This window comes from Pseudophryne corroboree, chromosome 5 (assembly GCF_028390025.1).
Source record: "Pseudophryne corroboree isolate aPseCor3 chromosome 5, aPseCor3.hap2, whole genome shotgun sequence".
NCBI lineage: Eukaryota > Metazoa > Chordata > Amphibia > Anura > Myobatrachidae > Pseudophryne > Pseudophryne corroboree.
This window is the reverse complement of record NC_086448.1, coordinates 114,743,948-114,765,950: the sequence shown is the minus strand read 5'-3', so window position 1 is coordinate 114,765,950 and position 22,003 is coordinate 114,743,948. Positions and strand designations below refer to the sequence as shown.

Sequence of the window (22,003 nt, the reverse complement as noted above, 5' to 3'; positions counted from 1 at the left end):
GTATATATTCAATTGAAGTCGAAAGCTGCCGTCTGTCAGAAAGACGGCAGTTTTTTCGACTTCTTTAGGTCAAAAGAGGTTCCGACCTATTCAATATACCCCAAAATTATCCGACAAGTCAGGAAATTTGACTTGTTGGAAAGCATGTGGATCGGTGGAATAGCTGCCGTTTCGCATGCTTCTGTCGGAAACGGGGCCAAATCCGACAGGGTTTCAGACACTGGTATGGGAACTGAATCTCTATTCATCAGGTCATCCATAGACTGTCTTAAAAATTGCATCTCTTTCTCATTATGGGATAATTTAGTTGAAATATTAGATGTCATCCCTTTAATGGAAGCTAACCATTGGAGTTCTGCCCCACTAGCCCGAGAATGGGCACTATCCTGAGTACAGGGTAATGAGTCCCCAGGGGAGGAAAGATACTCGGCTGTGCCGGAAACACATAGAAACCTGGACATGGTAACGTAAAGGGACACACCCACACAGTTAAACCCACACAGAGCCCTCAAAGAGACACAGAGATCGGAGCCAGCCACACACACAGTGCCCTTATAGCTAAATTAATAAAGCTGGGCCGCCACACTAAGTCCCGTAAAAGGGCTTAGTATACACACACACACACCCACCTTCTAAGACCCTCTGGTACTGCTGAGGAGACGTGGAGTCTTTGTGGAGGAGCTGCGCTTCCTTGTGATTCCTGTCAGTGTAATCTGCAGAGGGAAAATGGCGCTGGTGAGCTGCTGGATCCGCTCACAGTGAAGCCCGCCCCCTTAATGGCGCTCGGCTTCCCGCTCTTTATACTGGCCTGAGGTAATTTTTATATCCCACAGAGGGTTATAACCCTTGTTAGGTATGTCAGCCAGTGGGGGTGTACATTGGTGGCTCAGCGCGCCCCTCACAGCGGGACACACACAGCTGTGTATGTATCTGAGCCCTCTGGAGCGCAGCCTGCAGCCAAAGCTGCGCTCCCACCCTTATGCTGCCATTCCTGCCGGCGACCCGCTAACTGGGACGCCGGCGCTGTACTCACCACTGTTCTATTTTCTGGCTCTGTTAGGGGTGGTGGCATGCTGCGGGAGGGTACGCACGCCGTGGTGGGGCTTGCGAATGACTCCCTCAGGAGCTCAGTGTCCTGTCAGCGGTGAAACAGGACCATTAACTCTTTAGGAAGTTGAGCCGTTCTCCACCCTAAGTCCCACGAAGCGGGCAGTCTGGTGCCAATCAGACCTGCCTGAAAATAACAAACAGAAAATAAATGCAGAAAACTCTTCAGGAGCTTCCCTAAGCATGACCAGCTTCTCCGGGCACATTTTCTAAACGGAGTCTGGTAGGGGGGGCATAGAGGGAAGAGCCAGTGCACACTATTGAGTTCTTAAAGTGCCCAAGGCTCCTAGTGGACCAGTCTATACCCCATGGTACTAATGTGGACCCCAGTATCCTCTAGGACGCAAGAGAGGAGAGAAAAAAAAAAAAAAATATATATATATATATATATATATATATATATATATATATATATATATATATATAATGTGTGTCAGGAATCGACTCACCACAGCTACATCTGTCCGTCGGTGCGGACTCCGTCCAGGGTCCCTACGTTTTGCTGTCACCCGTCTCCCTGTCGCCGGATGTCATCCTGGGCCTGGGAGCGCTTCTGTTGTCAGCAGGCGTGTGAGCACGCCGCGTTCCCGCCGGGCCACGACATGGGCGCCGCCATGACAGTCTCCGTCAGTCTGAGTGCGGCAGCCAATCCGGAGCTTGGCCGCACCTCCTCATTCTACTCCAGCCAATGCCTGCAGACTTGGGGGTATATCAGGAGCTGCAGGGTGAGTCTGTGGTTGTCCTGAACTTCGTGTCACTCCTGCGACCCATGTGTCTGGATCCGCTCTCCTGTTTCCCCGTGTTCCTGGTTACCTTCCTGTTTGTACCGATATCTCCGTGGAACTACAAGCACCAGCAATCCCTGCGTTGTTACTTGGCTCCACACCTTCTACATCTACAGTGTGCTCCAGCCCTCAGCAGTAGAGACTATGGGGTATATGCAATTCACGGCGAATCGCGGCAATTTTTCGCCGTTTTTTAATTCGACTAAATTCGCCAGGTGAATTCCGGAAGGTGGCTTCCGGAATTCACCATATTCAATGAAAAACGGATTCGCCAGAATCGCGGGCGAAAATCGGCCGATTTGGCGGATTTTGCCGCGATTTTAAAAAACGGGAAAAACCCGGAAAAAAAAATGGCGTGGGGTCCCCCCTCCAAAGCATAACCAGCCTCGGGCTCTTCGAGCTGGTCCTGGTTCTAAAAATGCAGGGGAAAAATTGGGCAGGGATCCCCCGTATTTTTAAAACCAGCACCGGGCTCTGCGCCTGGTGCTGGTGCCAAAAATACGGGGGACAAAAAGAGTAGGGGTCCCCCGTATTTTTAACACCAGCATCGGGCTCCACTAGCTGGACAGATAATGCCACAGCCGGGGGTCACTTTTATGCCGTGCCCTGCGGCCGTGGCATTAACTACCCAACTAGTCACCCCTGGCCGGGGTACCATGGGGGAGTGGGGACCCCTACAATCAAGGGGTTCCCCCCCCCCCAGCCACCCAAGGGCCAGGGGTGAAGCCCGAGGCTGTCCCCCCCCCATCCAATGGGCTGCGGATGGGGGGGCTGATAGCCTTTTGTGATAATAAAAAGATATTGTTTTTTCCATTAGTACTACAAGTCCCAGCAAGCCTCCCCCGCAAGCTGGTACTTGGAGAACCACAAGTACCAGCATGCGGGAGAAAAACGGGCCCGCTGGTACCTGTAGTACTACTGGAAAAAAAATACCCAAATAAAAACAGGACACACACACCGTGAAAGTAAAACTTTATTTCATACGCCGACACACACATACTTACCTATGTTGACACGCCGACTGCCACGGTCTCCGACGATCCGAGGTACCTGTGAAAAAATTATACTCACCTTCCAGCGTCCAGAGGTACATCCAGGTCCAGAGATAATCCACGTACTTGGCAAAACAAAAAAACGAACACCGATCCATACCGGACTAGAAAGGGGTCCAATGCTTTCACATCAGACCCCTTTCTCCCGAATGCCGGGACATCACGTGACTCCTGTCACTGAAGTCCCTTCAGCCAATCAGGAAGCGCTACTTCCGTGGCGCTCATCTGATTGGCTGTGCGCTGTCTGTGATGTGACAGCGCATCGCAAAGCCGCTCCATTGCTTTCAATGGTGGGAACTTAGCGGCTAGCGGGGGGGTCACCCGCCGGTCAGCCGCTGACCGGCGGGTGACCTCACCGCTAGCCGCTAAGTTCCCACCATTGAATATAATGGACTGGGCTGTGCGATGCGCTGTCTGCTCAGACGCACAGAGCCAATCAGATGAGCGCAACGAAGTTGCGCTTCCTGATTGGCTATAGAGACCTTTCTGTGACAGCTGTCACTGACAGGTCTCTCTGCATTCGGGGATAGGGGTCCCATGTGTCAGCATGGGACCCCTTTCAGTCCGTTTGGTCGGGTATTTGCGGTTTGTTATTTTCTACAAGTACGTGGATGTATCTCTGGACCATGGCTGAGGTGAGTATATTGATCTTTTTTTTCAGGTACCCCAGGATTCTACATGGAGAAGAGGACCGATGTCGGCGTGTGAACATAGGTAAGTATGTGTGTGTCGACGTAAGAAATAAAGTTTTACTTTCACGGTGTGTGTGTCCTGTTTTTATTTGGGTATTTTTTTTCCAGTAGTACTACAGGTACCAGCGGGCCCGTTTTTCTCCCGCATGCTGGTACTTGTGGTTCTCCAAGTACCAGCTTGCGGGGGAGGCTTGCTGGGACTTGTAGTACTACTGGAAAAAACAATATCTTTTAATTATCACAAAAGGCTATCAGCCCTCCCATCCGCAGCCCATTGGATGGGGGGGGGGGACAGCCTCGGGCTTCACCCCTGGCCCTTGGGTGGCTGGGGGGGGGGACCCCTTGATTGAAGGGGTCCCCACTCCCCCAGGGTACCCCGGCCAGGGGTGACTAGTTGGATATTTAATGCCACGGCCGCAGGGCACGGCATAAAAGTGACCCCCGGCTGTGGCATTATCTGTCCAGCTAGTGGAGCCCGATGCTGGTGTTAAAAATACGGGGGACCCCTACTCTTTTTGTCCCCCGTATTTTTGGCACCAGGCGCAGAGCCCGGTGCTGGTTTTAAAAATACGGGGGATCCCGTCAATTTTTCCCCCGCATTTTTAGAACCAGGACCAGCTCGAAGAGCCCGAGGCTGGTTATGCTTTGGAGGGGGGACCCCACGCAATTTTTTTTTCGGATTGTACCGTTCCAGCAATAAAAAAATAAAATAAAATAAAATAATATTTTAAAAAAATTATAAATAATATTTGTGCCTCCAAAAAAAAAAAAAAAAAAAGTACCTAATCCCTTCTAATATAAATAGATCTGCTATTCCCAAAAAAAAAAAACACAAAAAAAACCATGTTTAAAATTTTTTTATTTGTTTTCACCCTCCAAAGTGTGGCGGATTGAAAATGACGAATTTGCTGTCTAAAAGCACTGCTGTCGAATTTCCAAACTTGAATTGAATATGCTTTGGTCGAATTGCAGCACTTATATCATTGCAGAAAAGTCGAATTTGCAAAAATTCGAATTTCAAAAAGTCGAATTTTGAAAGTCCGTTTTTTGGTCGGAAAGCACTGAATTGCATAGGCGAATTTTTTTTTTGGTCGAAAATGACCCGAAATTCGACAATTTCGGGAATTCGACTGCAATTGCATATACCCCTATCTCTCCAGGTGCATTCCATCACCTCACCTGTGAATCAGCTTGCAAGCTGCCTGTGCATTACCAACTGCACTCTGAACTATACACCAAGTCTCCTGCATCTGCTACCAGGTTTGCTACCTATTTTACCATCTCTGCTGGCTCCACGTTTTAAACAACTCTGGTTTCCATACCAGTATATCATTCAACTATACAGACATACTCCTTCCTCCATAGACTTTCAGCTTCCACGCTGCACCATTATCATTGCACTCCTTATTGTTTATTTCTGCAAGTATTTCTGCTGCCTTACTGTTTAACTTTTTATTTAATAAAACATCATTGCGCACATGCGCAGAAACCCAATCCAGCCTCCTCACTTCTTCCACCCTACCTCCACTGACCCACTAGCGCCCCCTCCGGGGACACAAGCAAAACCGAACCTGACAGTAAGTTCAGGACCCATGGACTCGGATGGTGGTCAGAGTGTGGGGTCAGGGGCCTTACAAAATCTGGTCTCCCGTTTGGATGGTCAAGAGGCTGTGCAGCAGCAGATGTTTCAGTTTCTGCAAGGGATGTCCTCCCGGATTGATACACTACAACAATCCCTGCCTAATGTACTTGCTCTTCCAGTTCCAGTTATCCCAGCACCTGCAAGTGCTGGGAGTTCTTCTTCACCGGCTGCATCAACCCCAGTGTCACGTTTGCACCTGCCCGTGCCCAGCAAATATGATGGCAGTCCGAAGCTATGTCGCGGGTTCCTTAACCAATGTGAGATCCAGTTTGAATTATTATCACATAATTTCCCCACGCCAAGATCCAAGGTTGCCTACATTATTTCACTGCTCTCTGGTTCTGCCTTAAGTTGGGTGTCTCCTCTGTGGGAACGTGCTGACCCTCTGATGAACAACTACGCTGAATTTGTGTCAACCTTCAGACGTATCTTTGACGAACCGGGTCGTGCAACATCAGCCTCTGCAGATCTAATTCAGCTTCGTCAAGGTACCCGGAGTATGGGCCAATATGTCATCCAGTTCCAGACATTGGCCGCAGAGATTCAGTGGAATAATCAAGCCCTGGTAGCAGCCTTCTGGCATGGACTTTCGGATCGGATCAAGGATGAACTGGCAACCCGTGATATCCCTGAGCAATTGTCTGAACTAATCTCTCTGTGCATCAAGTTGGACTCTCGCATTCGCGAACGCAACAGTGAGCGTACTAGTAGTGAGCCTCGCAAGCCAAGAATGGTACCTTCAGTACAATTTCAGCCTCCACCTTCTGATGAGCCTATGCAAATTAATAGGTCCCGCTTAACTCCTGAAGAGCGGTCAAGAAGACTTCGTGAGAGACTGTGTCTTTATTGTGCGGCTACAGGTCACCAAATCAATTCTTGTACAGTGCATTCGGGAAACGCCAGATCCTGATTTGTAAAGGAGGAGTCAAGTTGGGATCTTCTAGACAAGCTCCTTCAAACCAAGATCTTATTCTTCCTGTGTCTTTAGAGACTACGGCTGGACTCCAATCTGCAACTGCGCTGGTGGACTGTGGAGCAGCTGTAAACTTTATCACTCAGGCTGCAGTAGATAAGTTTCGTTTGCCAGTCTGCGAACTCTCATATCCTGTTTACATCACTGCAGTGGATGGTAGCCGAATTTCCAAGGGATATCTCTCTCACCAAACCAGGCCAGTGGTACTGGGAGTCGGGTTCCTGCATTCCGAATTAATAAAGTTTCTAGTCATTCCTCAGGCAACCCAGGAGATCGTGTTGGGTATGCCCTGGCTCCAACTACATAATCCGCAGATTGATTGGTCTACGTTACAACTCACTTCCTGGGGTTCACATTGCCGTCAGTCCTGCTTAGCCCAAGTTTGTCCTATAAAGTCTTCTGAAGTCAAAACCCAGTCAAGTCTTCCTGTGGCCTATCAAGATTTCGCTGACGTCTTCAGTGAAAAGGCCGCTGATGTCCTGCCGCCCCATAGAGAGTGGGATTGCCCCATTGACCTCATTCCTGGCAAGAAACCACCTAGGGGGCGTACTTACCCGTTATCTGTTCCTGAAACCGAGGCGATGAGCGAATATACAGAAATGATTCATCCGCTCCTCATCTTCACCTGCTGGTGCGGGCTTCTTCTTCGTTAAAAAGAAGGATGGAGGATTACGTCCATGCATTGACTACCGAGGTCTCAATGATATTACCATCAAAAACAGCTATCCATTACCTCTCATCACTGAGTTATTTGATAGAGTTAAGGGAGCCCGCATCTTCACCAAGTTAGATCTCCGCGGTGCCTATAATCTCATCAGAATCCGTAGTGGTGACGAATGGAAGACAGCCTTTAATACTCGAGATGGTCATTACGAGTACCTGGTAATGCCATTCGGGTTGAGCAATGCCCCAGCAGTGTTCCAGCACTTCGTTAACGAAATCTTCCGTGATGTTCTGTACAAGTACCTCGTGGTTTACCTGGATGATATCCTCATCTTCTCCCAAGATCTTTCTTCCCATCGTCTACAAGTCCGTGAGGTCCTCCGACGTCTTCGTGAGAACCGTCTCTATGGCAAGTTGTCCAAGTGTACTTTCGAAGTTCCTTCCATACCCTTCCTGGGGTATATAATTTCTGGATCGGATCTCCAGATGGACCAGACAAAGTTGGAAGCTATTGCCAATTGGTCCATTCCGAGTACTCTCAAGTCCATTCAGCGATTCCTGGGATTCGCTAATTATTACAGGAAGTTCATCAGAGGATTCTCAACTCTCATTGCTCCTATCACCAGCTTAACTCGGAAGGGGGCAGATCATTCCAACTGGTCAGAAGATGCCTTGGCCGCGTTCCAAAAAATCAAGCTGGCTTTCATGTCCGCCCCAGTTTTGTCGCAACCAGATGTCAACAAGCCATTCGAGTTGGAGGTAGATGCTTCCACAGTAGGAGTTGGAGCTGTTCTCTCTCAAATAGGAGCTGATGGGAAGGTTCATCCGTGTGGATTCTTCTCTCGCAAATTCCTTCCTGCAGAAGCTAACTATTCCATTGGTGATCAAGAACTACTGGCGATCAAGCTGGCCCTTGAGGAATGGAGGCATCTCCTAGAGGGGGCAAAGTTTCCGTTCAACATCTATACGGATCATAAAAACCTACTCTACTTAAAGGCAGCCCAGTGTCTTAATCCTCGCCAGTCCCGGTGGGCTATGTTCTTCTCCTGTTTTAAACTTCAAGCTCCATTTCCGTCCAGGTTCTCAGAATACTAAAGCTGACGCTTTGTCCCGATCTATGGAATCTGAAGAAGGGACGTCCGATCCAGTTCCGCATTCCATCCTGAATCCAGTTGTATTTGCCTCATCTCAAGTTTCTCCTGCTCCGCCTCCTGGTAAGACTTTTGTTTCACCTGAACTTCGTCCCAAGTTGCTGTCTCGGGTTCATCAGTCCAAATTTACTGGGCATCCTGGTGTCCTAAAGACTTTCAAATTCCTCTCCGAAACATACTGGTGGCCAAAGATGAAAGTCGATATCAAGGACTTCGTGGCATCCTGTCCTAAGTGTGCGCAGCACAAGACTCCTCGTCAGTCTCCAGCAGGTCAGTTACAGCCATTATCTGTTCCCAGCCATCCCTGGTCACACTTGTCCATGGATTTCATCTCTGACCTTCCCTCTTCTCAAGGATTTAATACCATCTGGGTAGTGGTTGACAGATTTACCAAAATGGCCCATTTTGTTCCACTCCAGGGTCTTCCTTCCGCCCCAAAACTTGCTCAAATCTTCCTACGGGAGATTTTCCGTTTACATGGACTACCCACTGAAATTATATCCGACCATGGAGTTCAGTTTGTGGCAAGGTTTTGGAGAGCTCTTTGTTCTGCCATGCAAGTCAACCTCAAGTTTTCATCAGCCTACCACCCTCAGACGAATGGGCAGACGGAGAGGGTAAATCAAGAGTTGGAGACCTTTTTAAGACTTTATGTTTCCTCTTCTCAAGACGACTGGGTGGATCTGCTCCCGTGGGCTGAATTTGCTCACAACTTCCGCTACCACACTGCTACAGAAACAACTCCGTTTTTTGCTGTATATGGACAACATCCTCGTGTTCTAGATTTCCAAGACCTTCCTAGCATCGATTTTCCTGCAGCCACTGCTGTTCTAAGCCAGTTCTCCTCAATCTGGAGGAAGATTCATGTTTCTCTCAAAAAGGCTTCCAGTCGATATAAATTCTTCGCTGACCGTAAAAGACGTGCAGTTCCTAGCCTGAAATCTGGTGACAAGGTTTATCTTTCCACTCGGAACCTCCGCCTTAGAGTGCCGTCAATGAAGTTTGCACCACGCTTCATTGGTCCCTTCACCATCGAAAGAGTCATCAGTCCTGTGGCCTACAAACTCAAATTGCCTCCTTCTCTACGAGTTCCTAATGCCTTTCATGTCTCTCTCCTCAGGCCGTTAGTCCTGAATCGCTTCCAAAGAGCTCTTCCAGTTGGTCCCAGAATACGAACCCAGCGGGGCGTAGAGTTCGAAATAGAGAAGATTCTGGATTCTCGTTGCCGGTACGGTCGTCTGCAATACCTCATCGACTGGTCCGGTTATGGTCCTGAGGAGAGAAGTTGGGTGTATGCCACTGATGTCCATGCTCCAAGGTTGGTCCGTGTCTTCCACAGAACTCATCCCTCCAAGCCACGTGGGTGTTCGGTGCCCACCCATAAAGGAGGGGGTACTGTCAGGAATCGACTCACCACAGCTACATCTGTCCGTCGGTGCGGACTCCGTCCGGGGTCCCTACGTTTTGCTGTCACCCGTCTCCCTGTCGCCGGATGTCATCCTGGGCCTGGGAGCGCTTCTGTTGTCAGCAGGCGTGTGAGCACGCCGCGTTCCCGCCGGGCCACGGCATGGGCGCCGCCATGACAGTCTCCGTCAGTCTGAGTGCGGCAGCCAATCCGGAGCTTGGCCGCACCTCCTCATTCTACTCCAGCCAATGCCTGCAGATCTGGGGGTATATCAGGAGCTGCAGGGTGAGTCTGTGGTTGTCCTGAACTTCGTGTCACTCCTGCGACCCATGTGTCTGGATCCGCTCTCCTGTTTCCCCGTGTTCCTGGTTACCTTCCTGTTTGTACCGATATCTCCGTGGAACTACAAGCACCAGCAATCCCTGCGTTGTTACTTGGCTCCACACCTTCTACAACTACAGTGTGCTCCAGCCCTCAGCAGTAGAGACTATCTCTCCAGGTGCATTCCATCACCTCACCTGTGAATCAGCTTGCAAGCTGCCTGTGCATTACCAACTGCACTGTGAACTATACACCAAGTCTCCTGCATCTGCTACCAGGTTTGCTACCTATTTTACCATCTCTGCTGGCTCCACGTTTTAAACAACTCTGGTTTCCATACCAGTATATCATTCAACTATACAGACATACTCCTTCCTCCATAGACTCTAAGCTTCCACGCTGCACCATTATCATTGCACTCCTTATTGTTTATTTCTGCAAGTATTTCTGCTGCCTTACTGTTTAACTTTTTATTTAATAAAACATCATTGCGCACATGCGCAGAAACCCAATCCAGCCTCCTCACTTCTTCCACCCTACCTCCACTGACCCACTAGCGCCCCCTCCGGGGACACAAGCAAAACCGAACCTGACAATGTGTGTGTGTGTGTCTGTGAAAAAAATCTGCTAAAGGTGCAAACTTCGGAATGAAACTGGCTTATTATATCATCTGATGATTGGAGAGTGCTGGTGTCTACTACTACTACTACTACTACTACTACTACCACTACTACTACTACTACCACCACCACTACTACTACTACTACTACCACTACTACTACATATAGAAGCAGAGAATCCCAACTGAGGTCAGGTAAGTATTTTACCCTCCCTACAGGTGCCTAACCATAGCTTCCCCCTCCTCGCAGCCTATCTCTTCCTTTTCGACAGTCTCGAAAGGCTAAGTAACCTACAAGTACATTTGTGGGAACTTCTGCAACAGAGCTGAGAAGACCTTCCTAAACAATATCTGACTTCCATTGTAGAATGAAAGCCAGGAGTGTGGTCAGCGGCTATATCAGAAAAAGGTGATCCTTTCCTTGGACATTTTTCCACAGTAGAATACTGTATTCTACTTCATGTTCTTGAGAAAAGTATTCCAATCTGCCCATTACACTGCAGCAAGAACGCTAAATGACACACCCAAACACATGCGGAACAAATTTGGCATCTGATTACTTAACTGAGCAGTTTAATCTTCAGGATGATTTCAGAATTTGACAAATTATCTCAGCTAATGCTAATTAATGTGCTACCATGAAATATGACCATAAATCATAATGTCCATTATTACACAGAATCCTCTCCACAAAATGAGTTTCCAGGTGATACTTCCTATCACTTCAAATGCCCTGCAATATTGTAATAACCACACATAGTTGATGGAGTGCTATTAATTACATTAACAAGTAAGGTGCTATATGAGACGACATGTCTGTGATGAGCCAGCGAAAATAAATTCTTCATTTATAATTACAAGAGGGAGTTGTGTGAAACCTGTCCTGTAATGTTTTTACATAATAAAAACATTGCTAAACATCTTTTCACTTTCACCTGTTCGTGTTAAATCCATATTAACCCTATGTCAACATTGCTAAACATCTTTTCACTTTCACCTGTTCGTGTTAAATCCATATTAACCCTATGTTACGGTTTTCACATTTAACCCTATGTTACGGTTTTCACATTTAACCCTATCCCTATATATAATTATACTGGACTTTGAAAACATCCACATTATTAGTAATACCCTCTCACTAGCTCTTGCAGAGAGCAGACAATGACCCAACTTACAGGGACATCATGGAAAGGTATGTTGGGGTTCAGGACATAGGATTTGGGGTAGATTAATGTGCTTATTCTTGGTAGCAGGATGCATTAAGTGACATGAGGCATATCTGCCAATAGATGGCAGTAAAGCACTAATGTAGCAATCACAAATGTATTAGACAAATATTCAGAAGTAACACTGCAGAAGCACTTATATTTTAACAAACATCTCACTATAGATCACGGAAGCAAATAAATGCAATTAAAACACGTACTGAGGTGGTAAAATAAAAACAAAAGGATAATTTTAGTATGGCCTTAATTCCAGAACCTGCTGTAAACAGAAGATTGATGATCAACAAATTCAATTAGCTATTACCACCGTTCCCACTACACTGGTAGTAGAGAGAGAAAACGAGTAATGTAATAAGTACTACACTCTGGTGGCTTCATTACGAATCTGCTGTTTATTGCAACCCTGCACATAGGACTTTACCTACCATCTGAAGAATCACTTTACTATCCAGATCAGTGTCTATTATTCTATAGGTGTATTCATTAGGCTTCACCTCTTAAGCAAATATTGTTAGAGTTAACTTGGACACACATCCAGATCCGCCTAAAAGGTATTATCATATTTATTTAAAGGCCAGGGACTCCTAAATAATATTTGTCAAGACCGTCAGAAACCAAATGTTTGGTTCATAATATTTGTAATACATCTTCCTCAGGATTTAATAATATCTGGGTGAAGTTACGAAACATAAAACAGTCAGGAAGTTATACTGCCTGTTTACACAATAATTATTACATACTTTTATATATTTTTCATTTTTTTTAAACTTTTTATTTATGAAAATAGTAGACAAGCAAGTATACAAAATAAAAAAATGTGCAACGTATACGGAAAAATACAAATTCAACAGTAAGTATCTTGTGAGTATAAATACACAATAACATTGACAACAAACGATATTGTTTTTGTGATTTTTTTTAGAACATGAAAAGCAAAATAAAACACTGAAAGCAATACAAATACAATAAGGGGGGGGGAATGATAAGAGAGGAGCTGAGTTGAGGAATAGACAGCATATACTAGGCCCTACACACTGGGCGATTTGACTGCACGATATAAACGATCTTGTTTATTAATGAACGAGATAACGTTCATATCGTGCAGTGTGGAGACACCAGCGATGAACGATGCGCAGCCCCGCGCTCGTTCATTGCTGGTTCTCCGTCGGCTGTGCATGCAGGCCAATATGGACGATCTCGTCCATATTTGCCTGCACTTCAATGGAGCCGGGTGACGGGGGGAGTGAAGAAACTTCACTCCCCCCGTCACTGCAGCAACCAAATTATCCAGTGTCTTATGGCCCCTGGGGAAAGGGGTGACACAGTGACAGAACACGGGGAGGGGGGGGGGGGGGTGACAGTGACAGAACACTGGGTGTGTGACACAGTGATAGAACACGAGGGGTGACATGGTGACAGTACACAGGGGGGGGGTAACAGTGACAGAACACAGGGTGTGTGACACGGTGACAGAACACGGGGGGGGGGGGGGTGACATAGTGACAGAACACAGGGGGTTGACAGAACACGGGGGGGTGACACAGTGACAGAACACGGGGGGGGGGGGGGGGTGACACATGACAGAACACGGGTGTGACATGGTGACAGAACACGGGAAGGGTTAGTACAGCGAGAGCTAAAGATCTCTCCCCCAAACCTAAAAACAGTCTGACGCCACTGCCCGCATACACAAATATACCCACACTAACACACACCCACACACACCCTTTCTTTCTCTCACTCACTTTTCCCATTAACTTACTGATCTGACTGGCAGTGGCAGAAAGGATGGATCTGTAGCAGCCTGGCTCTTGTCCTGTGTAGCTCTGCCCCCTGAGGTCCAGTGTAGCCCCTCCCCCTCATCGGCACATAGCCCCGCCCCCTTTGCGGCTGAACGCAGCCGTTGTCACTGGGGAATGTATACAAGCAATAGTATTGATGACTCTGTGCGCAAAAGACTGCTGCTGGCTTTCAGATGCCCTTATGAGGTTTCCTTCACCCCTCACCACAGTGATACAATGCAAAAATTTGTGGGCAATTGACTTAGCCTGCGCTGTGCGGATGAAATCTTAGTCACGGCAATCTTCCCAAACTTCAGCTCACGTCACAATCAGTTCCACCGGAGATAAATGGAACCGTGGCCAAACAGTTCCAAACAGCGCATGAGTGGTTGTTTTGGACCCACACTAGTCCAATCGATAAGCTGCTCTGGTCACCAAGTCTCAAACTCCGCGTTCCCTTGACACCTGGAGGCTCCCGACGCGTTTCCACCCCAATCTGGGGTCTTTTTCAAGGTATCCTGGTGAATCACCAATATATATATCTATATCTATATCAATATATATCAATATATATATCTATAGATACTCTGTAATCAAATAAAAAAGAAGGAGCGCTCCATAGTGCATATCAGTTTTAAAATTGTAATTTATTACACCAATCTGACACACATATGGTAAGAACACATACCGCAAGCAGCGTTATAAGCAAACGTAAGTATAACACATGCAAGATCAAAAAACGGACTTCACCGCATATAGAAGGTGCTTCTTGGCTGCACGGTGATCCTCACCAAGCCAAGAAGAACCTTCTATATGCGGTGAAGTCCGTTTTTTGATCTTGCATGTGTTATACTTACGATGGCTTATACCGCTGCTTGCGGTATGTGTTCTTACCATATGTGTGTCGGATTGGTGTAATAAATTACAATTATGCACTATGGAGCGCTCCTTCTTTTTGATTTAATTACAGAATAAATTACCAACTGTGGATATTGGTGTGTAAAGGAGCTGCCGATTTCAAGAATTTTAGTGCAAAACGGGACATCTTGGAATCCATTGAAGATTGGGATGGTCTCCTTTTAAACAGCTGAAGCTGAGACTTGTTGTTCCACAAAAAGAACTTGCAAAGAGGAGCAGTATTTGCGCATAAACTGTTTCTTGTTGTAATAGATATAGAGAGCGAGAGAGAGAGTGGTCGAAGTGGGGCGGTATACAGTGGTATGGTATACCGCCACTTCTTCCACTGACCCGGAAATGAAAGTGCAGCAGGAGGTGAGGTAAGTGGCCATCCTGCTGCACATGGTGCTCCCGTCCCTGCTCGGCGGCCGACGGCTGTGTAGAGCGCTGTACTAGCTCACAGCCGCCAGCCATCTGGCGCTCAAAACCACCAGCCGCTCACCCGCAACATATGGCGGTCAGAGGGACCTCACCGCAACAAAGGCCTCCTTATCACCGCCGCTGCCCATGGGTGCCTCCGCCGACCACAGTCAGGTAATGTTCCCCTGCTGTCACCCTCTCTCCCTGTCCTTACTATACCTGTCACTGTCATCACTCTCTCTCTCCCTGCTGTCATTGTCGTCACTCTCTCTCTCCCTGATGTCACTGTCGTCACTCTATCTCTCCATGCTGTCACTCTCTCTCCCTGCTGTCACTCTCTCTCTCTCTCTGTCGTCACTCTCTCTCTCCCTGTCGTCACTCTCTCTCCCTGTCGTCACTCTCTCTCTCTGTCGTCACTCTCTCTCTCCCTGTCGTCACTCTCTCTCTCCCTGTCGTCACTCTCACTCCCTGTCGTCAGTCTCTCGCGCGCTGTCCCTGCTGTCACTCCAGCTGTCCCTGCTGTCACAATTTCAGCAATGTGCTATAATGTGAATTTTGGCTCATTCAGCGTGCTATAATGTGAATTTCGGCTCATTCAGCGTGCTATAATGTGAATTTCGGCTCATACCGTGTGCTATAATGTGAATTTTGTCTCATACTATGTGCTATAATGTGAATTTCGGCTCATACCATGTGGTATAATGTGAATTTCGGCTCATACCGTGTGCTATAATGTGAATTTTGTCTCATACTATGTGCTATAATGTGAATTTCGGCTCATACCGTGTGTATAATGTTTGTTTCCCCAGTGAATCTTTCCCTTCATGCCTCTGTAAACCTCACTACAAATGTCTCACTACTCCCTCCTACTCCTACAGAGACCTTAGGTACCCACTGCCTCTCCCTGTCCCCCTCTCCTTGTTACCCACTGCCACCTCCCCCTGGCATCACCCACTTTTTCCTCGTCACCCTTTCCCCAGTATTACCCACTCTGCCTCTCACTGTCACCCTCTCTCTGTCACCCACTGCCTCTCCGTCTCCCACTATGGTTTCCTTCATCCACTGCCTCTCCCCTGCGTCACTATAAACCCATCACCCTCTCTCTCCTGTCACCCGCTGCCTCTCCAAAGTGTCACCCTCTTCCCATCTTACGAATACGATGTTCCCTTTGAGGCCATGACCCTTGTTGCTAGGTCATGCCCTTCTTGTGAGGCCACGCACACCTTCATGGGGCCGCACGCCTTCGGCATGCACAAGGTGCCCCCCCTGTCATTTTTTCCTGGATCCGCCCCTGCGTATCTACTTTATCTGTATTTAGTATTTCTCTACAGAGACCTGCTTAAAATGCAAACAGAGAGACAACTTCACCAATTACATTCCTGCAACCTCCATATTTGACAAAAGTACACCTGCGGAACATTCATAACCAGAGCTGTAAACAGTGGTGGCAAAAGGAAGTGATATTGTTTTTCATTAATAGTAAAAAACCCACCTCCTTTACACCCCCCCCCCAAACCCCCGTTCCATTCTGAAAATTAATGAGGAACCCACGGATGCGATGATCACTGTAGTTTAGTCGATACTGAGTGGTAACGAGTGAGGTGTTTACACCTTTGCCAAAGCTCATGAGAGCCACCCATTGATTCTGGAGTGTCGCTCTCACTGAACTACCACTTGTCACGTACAGCTTCCTTATGCCTTGTCTTTAACATTTATAATGTTTATTCGCTGTGACATGCAATGGTCCAGGATTTACACATGATCCCGTGTAGAATTGCCCGACATTGCCTTGATGCAGAAAGCACTACTCTCATCACACAGACTAAAGGTCAAGCAAATGTCACAGACGTCAAGTGCAAAGCATTGTGGGATTCCTACGTATTGTTGGCCAGCATGATCTGGGTACAGATGTATCAGCGTAATGAATATGGCAGTAGATTGTTAGGTCGTGTGTGTGTAAGACTGGGCACTCACCTGGCATTGATTGGGCAGTCAGCGGTAAGGTTTGCCAGGGCAAATGTTGCTGCTTCCCGAACGTCGGCACTGTCCTTGCTCAATAAATTAATCATTTGAGGAATTCCTATGTGATAGAGCAATATTAGCTCAGTAGGCAGTAAGGTTTTATTTTTCATAGGTCACAAACCAACGCACAGGTCTATGTTTGTATACATACCATGCTTATTAAATACGTCCTTGCTAGCTGCATTTGCACACATGACAGAAATAGCTTGCAAAGCTGCAACCTTAACGCCGTCATTCTCAGTCAGCAGTAGGTTCACCAGAGTCTTTTCTGCGTCTTGCTCATGAAAGAATTTTCTGTTCTCAGCTGTTGACAAACAAAATCAAACATGACAATGCATATAGTGACAGTATGGGATGCAGACACCATTTATTAGAACGCAGCTATTAATGCAATAGGAAAAAATAAGATTTTACTTACCGGTAAATCTATTTCTCGTAGTCCGTAGTGGATGCTGGGGACTCCGTAAGGACCATGGGGATAGACGGGCTCCGCAGGAGACATGGGCACTTTAAGAAAGAATTTAGGTTCTGGTGTGCACTGGCTCCTCCCTCTATGCCCCTCCTCCAGACCTCAGTTAGAGAAACTGTGCCCAGAAGAGCTGACATTACAAGGAAAGGATTTTGGTAATCCAGGGCAAGATTCATACCAGCCACACCAATCATACCGTATAACATGTGAAAACAACCAGTTAACAGTATGACAAACGACAGAGCATCAGGTCAAACCCCGATGCAACCATAACATAACCCTTATTGAAGCAATAACTATATACAAACATTGCAGAAGAAGTCCGCACTTGGGATGGGCGCCCAGCATCCACTACGGACTACGAGAAATAGATTTACCGCTAAGTAAAATCTTATTTTTTCTAACGTCCTAGTGGATGCTGGGGACTCCGTAAGGACCATGGGGATTATACCAAAGCTCCCAAACGGGCAGGAGAGTGCGGATGACTCTGCAGCACCGATTGAGCAAACAAGAGGTCCTCCTCAGCCAGGGTATCAAACTTGTAGAACTTTGCAAAAGTGTTTGAACCTGACCAAGTAGCCGCTCGGCAAAGTTGTAATGCCGAGACCCCTCGGGCAGCCGCCCAAGAAGAGCCCACCTTCCTAGTGGAATGGGCGTTAACTGATTTTGGCAGCGGCAATCCAGCCACAGAATGAGCCTGCTGAATCGTGTTACAGATCCAGCGAGCAATAGTTTGCTTTGAAGCAGGAGCACCAAGCTTGTTGGATGCATACAGGATAAACAAAGACTCTGTTTTCCTGACCCTAACCTTCAAAGCCATGACCACATCAAGCAACTCGGAATCCTCCAAGTCAGTAGTAGCCACAGGCACCACAATAGGTTGGTTTATATGAAAAGATTAAACCACTTTCGGCAGAAATTGTGGACGGGTCCGCAATTCTGCTCTATCCACATGAAAAACCAGATAGGGGCTTTTATGTGACAAAGCCGCCAACTCTGACACACGCCTAGCCGAAGCCAAGGCCAATAGCATGACCACCTTCCACGTGAGATATTTCAACTCCACCGTTTTAAGTGGTTCAAACCAGTGGGATTTCAGGAAACTTAACACCACGTTAAAGATCCCAAGGTGCCACTGGAGGCACAAAAGGAGGCTGAATATGCAGCACTCCCTTTACAAACGTCTGAACTTCAGGTAGAGAAGCCAACTCCTTTTGAAAGAAAATAAATAGGGCCGAAATCTAGACCTTAATGGAACCCAATTTTAGGCCCAAATTCACTCCGGACTGTAGGAAGTGAAGGAAACGGCCCAGCTGGAATTCCTCCGTAGGAGCATTCCTGGCCTCACACCAAGCAACATATTTTCGCCATATACGGTGATAATGTTGAGCTGTCATGTCCTTCCTAGCCTTTATCAGCGTAGGAATGACCTCATCCGGAATGCCTTTCTCTGCTAGGATCCGGCGTTCAACCACCATGCCGTCAAACGCAGCCGCGGTAAGTCTTGGAACAGACAGGGCCCCTGTTGCAACAAGTCCTGTCTTAGAGGCAGAGGCCACGGGTCCTCTGTGAGCATTTCTTGCAGATCTGGATACTAAGTCCTTCGTGGCCAATCTGGAACAATGAGGATTGTTCTCACTCCTCTTTTTCTTATTATCCTCAGCACCTTGGGTATGAGAGGAAGAGGAGGAAATACATAGACCGACTGGAACACCCATGGTGTCCACAGCTATCGCCTGAGGGTCTCTTGACCTGGCGCAATACCTCTGTAGTTTTTGTTGAGGCGGGATGCCATCATGTCCACCTGTGGCAGTTCCCACCGACTTGTAATCTGTGCGAAGACTTCCTGATGAAGTCCCCACTCTCCCGGGTGGAGGTCGTGTCTGCTGAGGAAGTTTGCTTCCCAGTTGTCCACTCCCGGGATGAACACTGCTGACAGTGCGCTTACGTGATTCTCCGCCCAGCGAAGAATTCTGGTGGCTTCCGCCATCGCCACCCTGCTCCTTGTGCCGCCTTGTCGGTTTACATGAGCCACTGCGGTGATGTTGTCTGACTGAATCAGAACCGGTTGGTCGCGAAGCAGGGTCTCCGCTTGACGTAGGGCGTTGTATATGGCCCTTAGTTCCAGGATGTTGATGTGAAAGCAAGTCTCTTGACTTGACCACAGACCTTGGAAATTTCTGTGTGACTGCTCCCCAACCTCGGAGGCTTGCGTCCGTGGTCACCAGGACCCAGTCCTGAATGCTGAATCTGCGGCCCTCGAGAAGGTGAGCGCTCTGCAGCCACCACAGGAGTGACACCCTGGCCCTGGGGGATAGGGTAATTAACTGATGCATCTGAAGATGTGATCCGGACCACTTGTCCAGTAAGTCCCATTGAAAGGTCCTCGCATGGAACCTGCCGAAGGGAATGGCCTCGTATGATGCCACCATCTTTCCCAGGACTCGGGTGCAGTGATGTACTGACACCTGTTTTGGTTTTAATAGGTTCCTGACCAGTGTCATAAGGTCCTGAGCTTTCTCTATCAGGAGATAAACCCTTTTCTGGTCTGTGTCTAGAATCATGCCCAGGAAAGGCAGACGAGTCGTAGGAACCAACTGCGACTTTGGAATATATAGAATCCAGCCGTGTTGCCGTAACACTTCCAGAGAAAGTGCGACGCTGATCAGCAACTGCTCTCTTGATCTCGCTTTTATGAGGAGATCGTCCAAGTATGGGATAATGGTGACCCCTTGCTTCCGCAGGAGTACCATCATTTCCGCCATTACCTTGGTAAATATTCTCTGTGCCGTGGAGAGACCAAACGGCAACGTCTGAAATTGGTAATGACAATCCTGTACCACAAATCTGAGGTACGCCTGATGAGGTGGATAAATGGGGACATGAAGGTATGCATCCTTTATGTCCAGAGACACCATAAAATCCCCCCCTTCCAGGCTTGCGATGACCGCTCTCAGCAATTCCATCTTGAACTTGAACCTTTTCACGTATATGTTCAGGGATTTTAAATTCAATATGGGTCTGACCGAACCGTCCGGTTTCGGGACTACAAACATGGTCGAATAATAACCCCTTCCCTGTTGAAAGAGGGGAACCATGACCACCACCTGTTGAAGATACAATTTGTGAATTGCAGTTAACACTATTTCCCTCTCGTGGGGGGAAGCTGGTAGGGCCGATCTGAGGTATCCGTGAGGGGGCATCTCTTTGAATTCCAGCTTGTATCCCTGAGACACAATTTCTATCGCCCAGGGATCCACCTGGGAGTGAACCCACTTGTGGCTGAAATTTCGAAGACGTGCCCCCACCGGGCCTAGCTCCGCCTGTGGAGCCTCAGCGTCATGCGGTGGATTTTGTAGAGGCCGGGGAGGACATCTGTTCCTGGGAACTAGCTGTGTTGTGCAGCTTCTTACCTCTGCCCCTGCCTCTGGCAAGAAAGGACGCACCCAGGACTTTCTTGTTTTTTTGTGATCGAAAGGACTGCATTTGATAATATGGTGTTCTCTTAGGCTGTGAGGGAATAAAAGGCAAAAAATTTGACTTTCCAGCTGTAGCTGTGGAGACCAGGTCCGAGAGACCCTCCCCAAACAATTCCTCACCCTTGTAAGGTAAAACCTCCATATGCCTTTTTGAGTCGGCATCACCTGTCCATTGCCGAGTCCACAGGACCCTTCTGGCGGAAATCGACATAGCATTTATTCTAGAACCCAGTAGACTAATGTCTCTTTGAGCATCTCTCATATATAGGACAGCGTCTTTAATATGTCCCAGGGTCAACAATACAGTATCCTTGTCTAAGGTATCAATTTCCTCAGATAAGGTATCCGTCCATGCTGCTACAGCACTACACACCCAGGCCGACGCGATTGCCGGCCTCAGTAAGGTACCTGAATGTGTATAAATGGACTTCAGGGTAACCTCCTGTTTGCAATCCGCAGCATCTTTGAGGGTAGCCGCATCCTGTGACGGCAGGGCTACCTTCTTGGATAAGCGTGTTAAAGCTTTGTCCACCCTAGGGGAGGATTCCCAGCGTAACCTGTCCGTTGGCGGGAAAGGATACGCCATAAAAAACTGCAGATTTCCAAAAGGATTCTTATCTGGAGATTCCCAAGCCTTTTCACATAACTCATTTAGCTCGTGTGAGGGGGGAAAGGTTACCTCCGGCTTCTTTTCCCCATACATATGCACCCTCTTGTCAGGGACTGGGGTTTCCTCTGTGATGTGCAACACATCCTTAATTGCTATAATCATATAACGGATGGATTTAGCCAATTTTGGCTGTAACTTTGCATCATCGTAATCGACACTGGAGTCAGAATCCATGTCGGTATCTGTGTCAACAGTTTGGGATAGTGGGCGCTTCTGAGACCCTGACGGCCTCTGCGACATAGGATCAGGCACGGGTTGGGACCCTGACTGTCCCGAGGCTTCAGCTTTTTCTAACTTTTTATGCAAGGAATTAACATTATCATTTAAAACCTTCCAAATATCCATCCAATCAGGTGTCGGTGCCGTCGGCGGAGACACCACATTCATTTGCTCCCGCTCTGCTTCCACATAGCCTTCCTCATCAGACATGTCGACACAAGCGTTCCGACACACCACACACACAGGGAATGCCCTCTCTGAAGACAGTTCCCCTACGAGGCCCTTTGGAGAGACAGAGAGAGAGTATGCCAGCACACACCCCAGCGCTATATAACCCAGGAATAACACAGTAACAGCAACACCTTGAAAAAGACCCAAGTGAAGGGTTGAAACGCGTTGGTGGGACACGG

General features: G+C 47.7%; 1 protein-coding gene across 5 annotated transcripts in view; it reads right to left on the bottom strand.

The window, feature by feature from the left end:
• Positions 1 to 22,003, bottom strand: part of ARMC3 (armadillo repeat containing 3) — a 287,743-nt gene that overhangs the window by 132,987 nt on the left and 132,753 nt on the right. For all 5 annotated transcript variants that reach the window (XM_063921586.1, XM_063921589.1, XM_063921588.1 and 2 more), the window contains 2 exons: positions 16,908 to 17,060; positions 16,709 to 16,814 (listed from right to left, as the gene is read on the bottom strand). In XM_063921586.1, the coding sequence (XP_063777656.1) occupies positions 16,709 to 16,814; positions 16,908 to 17,060 (259 nt within the window). The remainder of the gene's footprint in view (positions 1 to 16,708; positions 16,815 to 16,907; positions 17,061 to 22,003) is intronic.